The 16,414-nt window shown below is 31.2% G+C and overlaps 2 protein-coding genes across 2 annotated transcripts; both read left to right on the top strand.

Moving 5' to 3' along the window:
* The first annotated feature begins 3,599 nt into the window (after positions 1–3,599).
* Positions 3,600–6,140, top strand: LOC106759787. Its single transcript, XM_014643126.2, has 3 exons — positions 3,600–3,752; positions 4,648–5,160; positions 5,321–6,140. The coding sequence occupies exons 1-3, from the start codon at positions 3,671–3,673 to the stop codon at positions 5,854–5,856; spliced, it is 1,131 nt and encodes a 376-aa protein (XP_014498612.1). The 5' UTR covers positions 3,600–3,670; the 3' UTR covers positions 5,857–6,140.
* Positions 6,141–7,666: 1,526 nt separating this feature from the next.
* Positions 7,667–10,734, top strand: LOC106760900 (cytochrome c oxidase subunit 5b-2, mitochondrial). The gene is made up of 6 exons (XM_014644338.2): positions 7,667–7,909; positions 8,002–8,087; positions 8,312–8,362; positions 9,153–9,219; positions 9,333–9,412; positions 10,302–10,734. The coding sequence occupies exons 1-6, from the start codon at positions 7,795–7,797 to the stop codon at positions 10,353–10,355; spliced, it is 453 nt and encodes a 150-aa protein (XP_014499824.1). The 5' UTR covers positions 7,667–7,794; the 3' UTR covers positions 10,356–10,734.
* Positions 10,735–16,414: the final 5,680 nt, after the last annotated feature.

Genomic DNA, 16,414 nt, shown 5'->3' with positions numbered 1-16,414 from the left:
ATATTTGTACATATATCACTATGAAAGAAATATATTAAATGTTATTGATGTTTTACCAGGACTCTTTGATGTTTCTAGTTGATGTTTTTCTATTCCAATCATGAAAACCTTGTAACAGAATGAACATGTATATGCATTTTATCAATCAAAATTTGTCTATTTACATACACAGTATGAATATGATGTTTACATAGATATTTATTGAACTAACAAGTTGGATGGTTGTTTCTTGGTGAGCATAGGTTGTTGCTATCTCTGAAGATTTGGTATTTAACTGACCTGAATCATGTCATGTGATAATGTGGTTGATCTCATGGCAAAGTTCATCTTATCATGTTTATGTTACTTTCTATCAGATGATTAGCCTCTGTTAATTTCCACAGTACATAGATATAATACTGAATTTTCATCATTGAATAGGTACCCAATTTATAAGGTTTCTTCTCAATAAGTAAGTTTATACTTTAGTTGATTATGTATCACTCTAATAACATGTTTGTATCACTCTGATAACAAGTTCATCCTTAATGTATATATACTAGTTTTTTTTCAAAGCTTTCTGCATAGTTTATCATGTTTAGTTGGCTGAATGTTAGGACACTGGGTTATTGAAATCATAAATGTTGCTTGTTAGCAGTAATCTGGATTGGGATGTGAGTTATTCTATGATAACAACTCTTCACTTTTTTCCTCTAGATTAAGACTTAGCTCTTTACGTTGTGTTTATCATGAACATGAGAATGGTTGTGTTCTTCATAGTTTTGTAATGATCATCATTTGCACCAAGAGCTTTAGTGACAAATTGGAAGTTGTAATAAGGAAGAACTTTATGTGGGTAGTCATGAAAAGATATAAATCTAAGGTGGACTAATGGAATCCTACTATTCTTGGGCATACAGAGAGCGTCTGATCTGATGTCATAATTTGAATAGTTCCTAAGGGTTTTGTAAATGAGTTAGAAAAGGTCATGCCAACTTGGAATCACACCACACTTTCACGACCAAATAGACCATTCTGCCGAAGGATGTACATTTTTTGGTATATTTATACAACAAACTTAGATGCAGAAGCAACTATGTAGTGTGGTTTATGGTCATGGTTTGCTGAGATGTGGATCACTGATGGTAATTTAAACATGCATTATTCATGTTAAACGTTCTGCAGTTTAGTTTATGTAGGCAATTGTCAGTGTTGCTTCTTGCATTATTCATGTTAAACTTTCTGTTCCTAATTATTTCTTTTTTTGAATTAAGGGTGGCCTATACAAGTTGCTTCATACCCTGCCTCGAAATGCTTCTGAGTACATTTTACAAGCTTTGATACTGTTTGTTTTGGTAGGGTTTGGAGGTCCCTTGTTCAAAACATTCCCTATTGTCTCGAAGACCGCATTGACCTTGAAGATGGATGGATCTTGAAGAGTAGGCGAACCTTGAAGACCGGATGAACCTAAACACTCTAGGTTGTCTTGAAGACCGAACGGACCTTACTTGTTGTCTCTAAGACTGAGTGAGTTCATTGAAGGCCGGACAAGCTTCTTAGTCGTTTTCATAAAGCTGTATTGTTCGCTCTCTCTCCTTCTCCAAGCCGTAGGGACGGACATCTGTCAAAGGCACTCCGACGCTTAAGTTAATAATGTAGCCGAGCGGTTAACAAGTAATGCATATCTTGTGCATCGTGATCCAGAAATCATAGACTTTTATTTATATTAATTGTAATGTGTCTTTACCTTTCCTCAGCCTAATGACGGCCCAATCACACATTAACTTTCATTAGGGGCTTTAATGAACTATTATCATTTGTAATATATATAAAATGACGTTTTGTTTAGTAGCTTTATTTTTCTAGGTTAATACTTAAGAGTTTCTATGTATTATTGATATAGTTATTTAGTTAGATAACTCGAACAATATTGATATTATTTTTTTATATTAATTAGTTGGTTGATTAAAACAAATAGTGAAACATAAAATTATTAAACGAGTATGAATATGAAAGTGTAACTAAGTTACAGTGTGGAGTCCAAATCGAAATCCGAAAGTGTAATCCTAAATTAAAACACATGCAACCATGTTAATTGGTGGTTAACGTTTGAACACAGAAGCAATTATTCTCGAACCTGTCCCTTAATCACTATCATGGTCATCTTTATACTCAATCTACTGAAAGAACAAACAAAAAATAACATTTGTATGGAAGGTGAAGGGCAGATTCAAATTTAAAATGTTACACTCACATGGGTTGCCCAGGATAGGATCTGATACCCATTTTAAACTAACTGCAATTCTCAATAATTGAGGGGCAATCCTGTCTTTATAATCCACAGATCTTGGACCCAATCCACCTTCCCAGAACCAACAAGATCGACACAAACATTATCAAAATCAAACCCATGTGCTGCAACCATGTTTAAATGCTCTTTTACTTCCATTTTTCTTTTGTTTTTTTCTCATATATTTCTTCAAAATCCTCAAGCTCCTGCTTTTCACAAAAGATATTCGTGAATCAAACTAATGAACACTGCACTTCGCATTAAGGACAAACTTCTGTGAATTGTGATAAGGCGGTGAAATAAACAAACAAAACCTAAGGAACAACACAAACTCTTACATATGTTGTCTGTTTCGATTTATAGGATCAAGGAAGTCTACTTCTCACAGCCGTCTTCAAACTCTAAACACAGCTTAAATTTATACTTCAACTAATTGAGATTGACATATCTGAACATAAAAGTTCTTCCAATTTCTGCATAAAAATGAATTTACTTTATTAAAGTTATAATTTATTCACTTCATATAAAAAATATTAAAACAGTATCAGTATTAATATTTTTAAAATAGCTAATCTTTCATAGTCACCGACAGTGTGTGTTCTGGATTGAAAGAGCATGTGGTTTTTAATTGCTTTGTCTCACCCTCTTCCCAGAACAGCATGAATAAATATTCTAATTCTCTATAACAATTCCTTGTAAGTGTAAAACCGTGTCTGTCGAAATGACACGTGTTCATATAATTACACTTGCTTCCATAATATTCCTTTCTTTAGAATGTGGAAAGCTGTCTCTCTGTTAATTGTTGTTTCTTGAAACTAAATCATATGCTCAATCTGAATTACGTAACAGAAGTAAAACTCACTCACAATGTCACTGAATAGTGTGTAAATGCTCATTTTTTTCTTCATCATTCATGTGTATAATAGAAAAGTGATATCTGGTGTGAGTAATCAATTTGAGGTGAACAAATGAGGTTTGATATCGTTGAAAGTTTCACGTCGATTAAAAATAGATTAATTTATAGTATATAAATAGATGTAAATCTTATTTTACAAGGAGATTTTATAGGATTGAATTAAGTTTAAACCAGAAGAATAGTCTTCTGCTAGATATGTTAAAAAAATTCCAATGAGGAACCTTTTTAACTCTTGACACGTGTGAGATATGTTTGGCAATATTGGCATGCATGTCTTCTTCCAGACAAAGCTACCTGTTCTCGGAAAAATGAAATCTTAAAAGGTTTGGTTCAGGAATAGGATAGTTCCAGTGGCATTAACGTAGTTCCATGTCAAATCAGTGGCTTTTTCATGTAATGGTTTGAATAAAACCGAGTGCTCCTTCTGGGATCTCAACACCAATCCATTTTCTCTCTTTCTTTCTATCTCTCTTTTCTGATAATTCATGAAAATGCAGAAGCTCAAACTGCAACTACTCTTATTCCTCTCAATTTCAACTTGTCACGTTGTTTTCTCTTTCACAGATGGTTAGTTCTAACTATCTTCAATTATATCACTTTAATTTCTTTGTTCATTCTTTCATTTATAACTCAGTATGAAAAGTTCCAACCATTTACTGCAAGTTGTATAGTCATATTCTCCAATGGTCACTGCCAGAAAGCTTTAGAATTCACTTTCATTTCTTTTACTTCATGTATCATGTCCTTCAGATTTGAACTCACAGAAAAGTAAGCAAGAGTTATGAACTTATTAATTACACTACTTTCTTCACTCAACACTATGCATGCATAATTTGTACGTTGTGTTATTTCATCGTTTTCCTCGCATACTGCAAATGTTTTTCGCAAGAAACCTTAAATAGTTTTGCAGTACTATATTACTTTAGGATTTTGATATAGTTTGAAATGGTACAAGTTTTTGCTTATAGCTCAGTCTGAATTAATCCGCAGCAGCCCTTTTTGTCCGATCTTAAGGCCTTCTGTTATTATATTATTAACATGCAGAATTAGCCTTCAAATTTTCCTTTTACAATCCCTTACCGTAGATCTAATTTGGCAGGGCACAGTCATAACTTGTTACTTTTTGTTTAAGTAACTTCACGTTTGCACCAACGAATCAATCAACTACATGACTCATCTGCCAGATGAATTCTCATATTTTAAGTAGATAATCTGAGTAAGATAATTAAAATATATATGATTGATGTGGCGATAAAGATTCATTAGAAAAATATACCGAGAAATGGTAAGGATCTAGGAAAGACCTGGAAATCTTTTCACATGGCTTACTCATGTTTCCACGTGCTGATGACCTGCACTGTTTGTTGTCACATGGAACATGACCAAAAGTTGTTCTGAAAAAGTAGAAAGAATTGTTTCATTGGTTTTTACAGTGACACACCAAGTGTTTGTTGAATTTCAGGGTTGTTGCCAAATGGGAACTTCGAGCAGGGCCCAAAGGCATCAGAACTGAAGGGATCCGTAGTGACTAGCCACGATGCGATTCCGAACTGGACCATATCGGGGATGGTTGAGTACATAAAATCAGGACAGAAACAGGGTGACATGTTGTTGGTTGTGCCTGAGGGTGACTATGCAGTTAGACTCGGCAATGAAGCTTCCATCAAGCAGAAGGTGAAACTGATCAAGGGGTTGTTCTACTCCATCACGTTCGGTGCTGCTAGAACCTGTGCACAAGAGGAGAAACTCAATGTGTCTGTGGTACCAACCACCGAGAAGAGAGACTGGGGAATCATTCCCATTCAGACAATGTATGGTAGCAATGGTTGGGAGTCTTTCACTTGTGGGTTCAGAGCAGATTTCCCAGAAGGTGAAATCGTCATCCATAACCCTGGCAAAGAAGAGGACCCTGCTTGTGGTCCACTCATCGATTCCGTTGCCCTCAAGGTTTTGTACCCACCCAAAAGAACCAGAGGTAAATATCAATACTCCCAAACTTTATATGACAGTATCAGAAATCAAACTGGTTTGACAGTGTCAGAATATATGCATTTTACATAGTTTATTTCACTATGCATCTGTACTATACTATACAACAAGCTGTAAAAACTGGTACATTATTCAATGTGGTGCAGCTAATTTGCTGAAAAATGGAAACTTTGAAGAAGGGCCATATCTGTTTCCTAACTCGTCTTGGGGGGCATTGATCCCACCCCATGTTGAGGATGCTCACAGTCCTTTGCCAGGATGGATAGTGGAGTCTCTTAAGGCTGTGAAGTACATTGATTCAGACCACTTTGCTGTGCCTGAGGGAAAAAGAGCCATTGAACTTGTTGCAGGGAAAGAGAGTGCCCTAGCACAGGTTGTGATCACTACAGTTGGAAAGGTATACGACCTTACTTTCGCTGTGGGAGATGCCAACAATGCATGTGAAGGTTCCATGATGGTAGAAGCATTTGCTGGCACAAACACTGTCCAAGTTCCATATCAGTCCAAGGGTAAAGGAGGTTCTGTGAGAGGAAAACTTCGGTTCAAGGCTGTGTCAACTCGTACACGTCTTAGGTTCCTAAGCACCTTTTACACCATGAAGAGTGATAACTCTGGCTCGCTCTGTGGACCCGTCATAGATGATGTAAAGTTGCTTAGTGTTCGTTATCCCACACATGCTTGATCATGAAATTTCTACACCTAATACGATCAAAACACATGTGCTTGATTCTTGTAGTTGAGCTTCTATACTACAGGATTCTCGTAATAATGCTAGGCTGAGCATTGATGGGTGAGTGAGTTTACCAAGTCTCCTATATATTCATGTATCTATTTTTCCATCAAAATCATATGCAGTGATGAGAGAGAGTTCTTTCCATTAATGGAACTCAAGTTCACCATCAGTGTACCATACTAGTTTAAAGGAATATTTCTTTTTTACCAAAAAAAAAAAAAAGAATTGCAATATCTTTTTGCATAATTTATAAAAAATATTAATTTCTTCCATTATTACATTTTTTTTTTGGGAAAGTTAAACGGCTTAAAGTATAAAAACTAATATTAATATTTTTAAAATATTAATTACAAAAAAATATTAAAAAAAACAAGTTTTAATAATTGTACTGTAAAAAAAACGATAACTAGAAGAAGGTGATATATAAAATGTGAGTTTCATATTTATGTATGAATTTTTACTCCTTCAAATGCATGAAATAAAATTATAAATAAGGTGTATCTAAATTCGTTGGACTTATATAACGTGTATCTAACAATACATAAGGTGTTTGTGATGTGAAGTAACACATACTAAATATGACATGTGTTTAATGTTTAACTTATTCATATATGTTTTATTCAATTTATGGCAATAACCAAATTACAGATATTAATATCTCTACATATAAAATTTGCTGAAAATCGTATACTTATAAATTTTTAAGTAACACATTTATACAATTTATTTTTCTATTTTCCAAATCCATCGTCATCATATTTGTTATTACACGTCACATTCTAATTCGTTTACAAAAAGAAGCACAAAAAACTATTACAGAAAATTAAAAAAGGTTATTGCACTTTAAAACTTTAAGATAGGGGTGGCAAGATGAAATAACATCTTATTTTTTTAACTTCGTTTTGATTAAGAGAAATAATAATATAACTCACTTTTACATATAGAATATAAAGATAAAATAGTTTTGAAAGTGTAAAATTTTGTATTTAAAAAAAAAAGTAAAAAGTGATTAAAATAATGTCAAATAAACGTAAAAAAAAATGAAGTGTTTCAAAAAATCATTTTTCTTTGATTAATTTTGAATTATTTCATGTAGAGTCTCCAAATTTCAAGTTTATGCTAAGGTTTTCTCTTTAATTTTTTTTTTTTACAATTTGGTCATGTTGAGATGTTACATAGAAAAAACACTTAAAAAATAATCTTATTAAGTGGGAGTGTTATTTACAGAAAGCATTACTTAAGATTGATGTAATTGTTCTAATATTAATTATGTTTCAACTAATTATCTACAAATTGTATTATATAAGATCGAAAAAGTTGTTAACGACTTAACTCATGACTAATTAGATGATTATATTATAAAAAACTTATTGGTGTAAAAGGAATCAAGATAATAAGTCAATATAAATAAGAATTAATTATCAAATTTTAAACTTGAATTTATTTAATTAATTATCAAATTTGTAGATCAATTGAATAAGAATTATTTTAATTTGATTATTATCTGTTCTAAACTGGGTAAAAACTTATATGTAATATTTCTTTCCCTCTCAATACTCTTTAAGATTTTGCAAAAAGTCTATATTATATTTCGTTTGGTCCTAAAAGCATCAAAATATATATAAAAAAAAATTAGCACTTGAAAACATTATTCATCTATGACCTTAATTTTAAATGGGTTTATTAATAAATTTGGTAAAAATGGTTGGTGATTTGTTTGACTGGCACGTGCGACGGGGGTGGCTCACGTGGCAAGCTTGGCTTCTTCTTTGAGCATGGGTGCGATTCATATGGAGAGTACGAGCGAGTATTTGTGCAGTTGGTGTTTGGAAGGAGACAGAAGAAAAACGAGAAGAACGCCATTTCCTCAGATCGATAACCCTAATCATGTTGCGGAGATTCCTCTCTCATTCCAATCTCAGATCTCTACACACGGCGCTCTCACCTTCTCGTCCCCGATTCGCCGCCCCTCTCCTCACCCGCCACGTCACTGCTCAATCAGGTATTCGTTCTCTCCATTTATTCCCCGATTGCATTGCACGCTTCTATTTTAGTTCAATTCAATTTGATTTTAGTTGTTCTTATTCCAATCAGGCGCTTCTTCCGTCAGAAAGAGGGTCGAAGATGTCGTGCCAATTGCTACCGGCCACGAGCGTGAGGAGATTCAGGCCAGTCTCGAGGTATCTTAGATTCTTCCCTTGCAATCAACATATCAATCAAATCCATTTATATAACGTGTCTGAAAAAAGGAGATGGATTGATTGTGCGTATTTGAAGAGATTTCTTTGTTGAATATCCTGTTTTTTTTTTTTCAATTGTAGTCTGCTCATATTTTTTTTCAGCTGATTTTTTAACACTTCAGAGGCATATAATTTTTTGTTTATTCTGTTTCTTTTTTGTTCAGGGAAGGGATATTCTTGAAATCAACCATCCTGAAGGTCCTTTCGGCACAAAGGTTAGTGTGCCTTTAATGTTTCGCATCGAGTTGTTAAAATTACTATCCAATGTTGTACTGTGCAATATAATTACTTAAGAGCGTACGATGAGTACCCTGTTACTGTCTTACTGTTCTCTTGTTTCATTTAGTTGTTTTATACCAGAATTATATTTTCACCATACCAGTCTTGTTTAAAATAAAATATTTTGATCGGCATAATCTGTACATAAGAAGTCATTAACACAGTGTTAGATTAAATAATATAACTGTAAAAATATGTAGAACGCTCAAGTGATAAAAATGTTGGGACCATTCCTAATTACGATAGTGCCCACTGAATTTAATGTACAAGAAATTCTCTGGAGCTATTGCTCTGACAGGATTTGTGAAGTGCGACATATGCATACACACGTACTGAGTTTAGTGTTGAATCAGTCATCTGTACTTGGTTGTAAGATAAAGATTAAAGAATAAGCATGAGGCTAGAAAATCGAGGGGATCTATAGCTTGTTGAGCTTTTACCCAACCACAATTTGAGGGTTTCCTGACATTAAACAAAACACAGACTTAAACTACAGTTAGAGCTGTCGCTATGCAACTTGAATACGAATAGAAGAAATCCTCTTCCTGATCTCGTATGAAGGGATCTGATGTCCTAGGCATTTCTTTTTTTCTTCTCTTCCTCCTTCTTCCCTTTCGTAAGTGGAAACATTGTTTTTTTAATAAGTTATTTCCATTCATGTTTCCCGATACATAACTGTTTTGATGTCTGATATATGTCTACTTTGTTATTTGTTTTGGTCGATAGGAAGCACCTGCTATTGTTAAATCTTACTTTGACAGAAGGATAGTTGGATGCCCAGGAGGTGAAGGTGGTAAGTGTTCGTTGTCTTTCTCCATGAATATGTGTGTAAGACTTGTCATATTCTGATGAAAAAAACACTAGATCTTGGTATCATTGTGAGGTGAAATACCCCTTTTTCTGCAGAAGATGAGCATGATGTTGTATGGTTTTGGCTGGAGAATGGCAAGCCTCATGAATGTCCAGTGTGCTCACAGTACTTTGAGGTAAGTTGGAAATTACATTTAGAATCTGCTGATATCATTGTGACCTATCATGATATATTTGGTCTTAGATGTCAAGATACGTGATTATGTAGATTGAAAATTTTTGAACTGTTTGGATGATCCTATTAGATCTGTGTGTCATGACACGCTTTGGGTCCCTTTCCATTATTACCCAATATTATGAATTTCCATGACAGATTGAAGTAAGATTATCTGACAATTAGTTTTTGCAGTTATAGCATGTTACTGTCTTGACTGTCTTGTTTGTATGTGTGATTCCTATTTTAGCAAAAAATGACTTTCTAAATTGATGGGGGGTCTAACACGTTAAAATTTCATAATTTATTTTACTTGTATTAACATTTTTGTCGATCCGGTTTTAACCTCAAAAAAAGTGACAAGTCATAAGGAGCCTTTTTGCCCCAGAAGCAATGAAGTTTCGTGGACTTAATTTGGGTTAAAATTAAAATTTTATTCATGTTGGATAGGGAATTTTACAGGAACTGATTTGTTATCTTCTGTTAGTGTCATCACTCATCAACGCGTCATTTAATATCTCAGCTGGTATTATGTTTGATTTAGAGAAACCGTATGGTGTTTGCCTACATCATAAACACATGCATAAAAGATGCTCCACCAACTATAATTCCTCTTCTGGTTGAATATATCGCCACTCCTTCTGGATATGGTTACGAAGTTGGTGCAAACCATCATGCTTAGAGCTTTTTTGTTTATGAACTACAGCTTGAGAATTCCAATAAAGTGAACACTGAATAATCTTAAATTCCACTCTCTTCACACTTAAAATTCTAGTTGGATTAGAATATTGTGCTACTTTGATGGGTGCATTACTGCTCATTGAAACTAATTATTTTCTTTTTATTTACAGCTCAAAGTGGTCGGACCTGGTGGTGATCCTTATGGACACGGCGATCATCATTGATTTCATCCCGCAATTTTCTTTCAGAAATAAAATTTGCAAAGAGAAGAAAGACAATTTCACCTCTCAAAATTACGAGGCCTCGTTTTGATTGGTCTATACCTTGCAGTTTTGCGAGTTTAGAATAGAAATTTTTTTCAGTATTTATTAGACACATGCTGATCATTCGATTGAGCTATCAAATCCCGCAAGGGTGTTTTTTTTGGCTCTGCCAAATAATCGATAGCAACACTGATTCTTTGTCGATTCTTGAATATAGAGCCTTCAACTATTTTTAGCACCCCTAAACCACGAAAGGGAGTAAGGGACTACAAATGTGATCGAATTGAATAATTATTAGCAATGCAGATGGAGACAACTCAAGTATTTTCCTTTTGTTAAATTATGCATATAACCCTTTGATTTGTGCTAGCCTGTTTTAGTTAACATTTTAACTTAAGTTTCCATAAGATTAATATGTTCTTAAAAGTCGACTATTTTTGTTAATCACCAAGATCCCTTCTGAATAAAAAAACATGGAGTATTATAAATGATGATTTTGTTTCTTAATCAAAGGGTTAAGAGTTCGATTTTAGGTCTGTATGTACAAAAATATATTCGTTGTTGGTTTTTAGTTAGGAAAATCACATTTGCAGAATGTATCGTTTTCTTTTACTAATACGTGGGAGCGAGTAAATAGCGAATCTGGTCATGGGTCAGTTTTTAAATAAGAAATTTGGGTATGAAGTAATTTAATGGTTATTTTTCCGAGGTTCGAAAGAAAAGTTAATCCATATAAAGTTCTCCCAAGATGATATCTTCTTCTTGGTGCATTATGAGGCCTTCATCTTCAAGGTTAGCATGAAACCGATAACAACATGCTACATCCTCACTAATAGTCCCAGAGTCTGTGGTTGGTTCCAAACATCATCATGTTAATACAGTATATATATATATATATATATATATATATATATATATATATATATATATATATCTACTCCAGTCAAATTAGTGCAAATAAACTATAAACAAAAATTTAATTAAATTAGAAATTATTCTCGTAAGATAATCCAAAAGCATGGCATTTATGATTACCCGAAGACAAAACATGAGGTGCAAATATATCAAAATGGCTTATCATTTATATTTGACTTTTAATGATGAGCTCAAACTTCTTTTTAACCTTTTAAACAAGTTTTGTCTTTTAATTATATTGGTCCACACTAACATCAAACCATATATTGAAATTTGCATTGCAATCAAAATCTACTTTTGTAGCCAAAGTAATAATGACACAATTACACTTTTATTGAAAAAGATTTCATTCCCACCCATTTGTCTTACTCTTCCTATTTAAAATTCAATATAAAAGTAATGCAAAAGTTTTTCTCAGATCCTAATTATCAAAATATCCATCTCTTTCCTTTAGTAATCTCTATATTATTTAAAATTTTAGATTCAGTAAAATGAGAAAAAAATTATGGGAATTTAAATATGAGTGTAAATTCGTATGTAATTGAGTTAAAAAAAAGTTAAGTAAATTATAAAAAAAAAATTTAAATTTATTATATTAATTTTTTGAATTAAATTAGGTGTCATTCTTTTTTATCTAAGTTGTTCAAATCTGATTGTTGTTGTCTTTTGAGAACTCTCTCAAAAGAATAATTAACTGTATATTAATTAATAATTTATGTTAATGATTGATTCAGTCGTGTATAATACAAGTGAAAAATTTTAGATATAAAGATTTTTTTCTATTAAAAATCTTTCTAAAAAAAGTTTAAGGAGAATGTCTCACTATTGAAATACTTGTTTTTTTAATGTCGAATCAAGAATTTCTACAAATACTTCTTCATACTTTTCTTCAAGTTAGTTTAGGTCGCTCTGGATATTTTTAGTTACAATTCTTCTTCGTTAAAGCTCTAAACTGTATGGATATACCTGTTAAAGGCATATCGATGCTCAAATTAACAATTAATCTGATAGGGGGACACTAAAATCTTAGATTCGTAATAAATGCAATCACATATCTTCTTACCTTTAACCTCTAGGTTTTGAGATGGGTTTGTAATTAGTATAATCCTAATCACGGTCCAATCACGACTCATTTCTCACTAACTAATTCTTACCAGCAATCTTGATTAGGAACGATGTTTGGAGGTTTTTATTGTTGGGGTCGTTCGACCTCTTAGTCTCTCATCTTCATAATTGTACAGTCAACTAATAAACCGTTTACTAACAATCTTGATTGGATGGTGCCTAATGGTATTGATCGCAGACTATTCGGATCGATTGTTCCATCTTGTGATCTTATCCAACTGACTACTCTATATGTCCATATGATCATACAGTACACTTGTGATTAAGAATGTTTTTATTTAAGAGCCCACGATATGGAAGCTATTAACCTTGAATGAAAATTATTTCGAAATACAAAATGTAAGCTTAAACACTTTAAAAAAAAAATACCTATAAATTATAAGTTAGAAGTAATATTTTTATCTTATGGGAATTTGTAATGAGTCCCTCTAGAAAGATATATCAAAATATGGAAATATCAAATATTGTAAATTATCCCCGACAAAAACAACTTAATAAATAAAACAAATTCGTATTATAGTTGGTAAATATATATCATAATATGTATCATTACATTAAACTAATATCAATTTTAAAGGCAGAAAATTAAAGGTGTTGTGCTTTCTGTATTTATAAACAATCTTTTGGCACATGTTTGAGATTTCGCACCAAGATATGCCAAAGTAATCTCAATAGTAAAGGCTGCAAGGCGTGCTGCAGGTTGTGCTTTTCCATAAATATTTTATAATCTTTTAGGACGTTGAAGTCATTAAGTCAATCATATATAAAGCTAAGTTCTTTTTCACATATCATTGTATCTTACAATAAAGTTAAATAGATAAATGGATTTTCCATTTTAAAATCAACCTTGGAAAAATTAGCAGCTTTTTCCCACCAAGCTAAGTATGGTTTCAATTCATAAAATAAAATCCTTGATTGTTTTCTGATACATGAAATTGTTTAGTTCATCCTCATCCAAACTTTTGAATGACAAAAGGTGAAGCTAGAAACAAGCATGCCATGGTTCACAGAGGCCTATTCCTAGTCAATAGGCAATAGATAAGTGCTACAATCTTAGCCTAGATGATGATGTCTAAGTTAAAACCCTAAAATTAAAGTCCCTACAAAGGGAGATGGAAGTTTTCAATTTGAGGTATTAGCTTCTTAAGTTTTCTTTTTTAGGGTGAATGCTAGAATTTCGCATTCAAACTCAACTTAACTTTTAGTTTCTTGTTCTTGAAAAGACATTCAAATGTGTGTAAAATAGGTTACTAAGATACCAACCGAGTAAAATGATTATAAAAAAAAAAAAAGTGAATTTTGTATATTTTTTAAAAAATAGATAATAAAAAGTAAGAAAAGATATTACTACATGAACCTAAAAAAAATTAAATATGAAAAATTTTATTTTCCGTAACGATAACGATTCTTCAACAATATTTGACAACATTTCCAGATCATTTATATTCATTATGTGATTAATCCAAAATTACTTCATAATTAATAGTAATAATAATAATCGTAAATATCAATATAGACCAAACACAGAATGACATGTAGATGATGTTAAGATATCGTTAAAATTGTACTAATCATAGCCTTTGGAAAAAAAGGTTTTTTTTTTCTTACGAAGGAAAGGAATTTTGTTTGTGTATGTGCATGCCAGCTTTTATGTTGGAAATGGGATCTCCAAAATATTTGAAAATGGTCATACACGAGTTGCACTATAAGATTTATGATTTTGAAGTTTAGAGAGTTTTTCAATTGGGTACTCAATTATGTTCCCTTTACTGAAAAGCTTTGCTTATTTTGAGCCTCCCAATCTTAAAGATCACACTCACCAAACAGTACTTTAATCTCCAATAAGAAGGTAGTGCCAACACCATATATTGTCTCCTCTTAGTATTATTCTTATTATTTTTTTAAAATGAAATTTTCAACTATTTCTCTTTCTGTATTTGATTGCGAGGTTTGTAAAGAGTTGACGAAATGGAAAGTAATCTAAATCCTTAGATGAGGAAAAATTCAACATTTTTTTTTTAACTTGGAGGGATATTAGATGCTCAATCTTTATGGGGTCAACTAATTAGCATTTGTCACCTTACAACTTATTTAAATTTATATGTTATTTATGTTTAGATTTAAATAGTTTTTATGCAACAAATTGGTAAGAATTTTAATATTATATTTTTTTTATATGAGTGTATTTTAAAACATTTTTTTTATGTAGAACATATCGTATTATCTAGAAAATCAACTACTAAGTTAAAAACCTTGCTTAGTTATCTCTAAAGGTTTAGTATTTCAGTTTATATATTTATAATTGTTTGATTTATTTCACTTTTTGATTATTTATTATTGTGTTGATATATTGTGATGTGAATAAACAAACTCGCTCAAATGTCTCTTGTTATTATGTAATGTAATAAATGATGACAACTATTATTCATACTCGTATTACAATTAGTTAAAAAATAAAAATAATTATATTGAATCAAATATTTGTCAACTTTGTTTTTTTATATACTAATTAAAATTATTGTCTGTTATATAAAAATTCAAAATTTTTCACCAATTCTCGATAAGTCTATTAATTATTTAAAAATAGTTTGTGCAAAATATTTAATAAAAATGTTAATATTTACTTGTTAAAAATATCATATCGGCACAAATGTAAAGATATCCTTTGACACACTAACTTATATCTAGATTCTGAGTTATTTTAAGTGTGATGAATATAATATGTTGTTCTATTTTTTTCTGGATATTTTATGCAAATTTAACATATAAAAAAACAAAAAGAAATTAAAAAAATGTCTACATTAAACTTCGATTATAACTAAAAACCAAATATTATTTAATAAAAAATATTTAAAAAAAATCACATTAAGTTTCATTTATATTGATAATCGAAGCATAACAAGAATTTAACTTTAATTATGCTCGTAATCGAAATCAAATTCATATTTTTTTATTTTGTATTATTTATTTATAGTTTAATATTTTGATTCTTAATTAATTGAATCAAAATAATGATCTTTATATTTTGGTTTATAATTGAAACCAAAATCTTATCTTTCTTTATCTTATTTTTATCTTATTTTTATATACTTCGATTGTAAAATCGAAATCTAATATACAAAATAACAATTATAAGTAGTATTAAAAGAGATATAAAATAAATTTGATAATAAATAAACTTAAATAAGATATTAAAAAATTATATTGAATTCAAAATTTCAAGATAATAAATTTATGAATATATATAATTATATATTGTTTATCATGCTCATTTATAATCAATATGATATCTTCAACTCAATTTAAATTTCTAACACAACAAAAATTTTCCCTTTGAAAGATCTAAGCATATGTCTAAAATTCTATCTTACCCATTTATAATCAATGTTACATGCCTAGAACTCAAACTCATGAGAATTATAAGTTTAATTGGAATATAATCTCATGTCAATTCTAATTTTCATTGATTGATGGTAAATTGGTGAAAATTTTCTTAACCCATTTTGATTATATTATTTACATGTTCTAATCAAGTGGTGCAAAAGCAAAGTATATAGTTTTCGTTGAATTCCTTAAGGAATACCTCTGTTACTAAAGCAGACAAGTTCAAATTTCAAAGAAACACAAAAAGTGTTAAACATTTTCATTCGATCTTGTTAGGACAAAAATAGTGCATGAGTGAATTATAGACATTCGTTCACCTTTTTTCAAGTCGAAACTTGCCTATGTTATAAAGGATAACTATAATAGTTCTAACTTGAGTTTTTGGAACGTCTCTTACATCAACAGTAGAAGAAGGAATATCCATAGTACCATGATATTTTAACAAATTTTTGACAATAGATTATGTGTCATTATTTTATTGGTTCGTATATTTAAAAGAGAACAATTACAAACTGTTACATAAACCATTGTCAAAAAAAGTTATTAAAGATACATTTTCTTATCGCATATCATGAAAGTTTGACACTAGGTAAAAG

This window comes from Vigna radiata, chromosome 5 (genome assembly GCF_000741045.1).
Source record: "Vigna radiata var. radiata cultivar VC1973A chromosome 5, Vradiata_ver6, whole genome shotgun sequence".
NCBI lineage: Eukaryota > Viridiplantae > Streptophyta > Magnoliopsida > Fabales > Fabaceae > Vigna > Vigna radiata.
The sequence above is the reverse complement of the archived record's forward strand: the minus strand, read 5'-3'. Positions and strand labels throughout refer to the sequence as shown.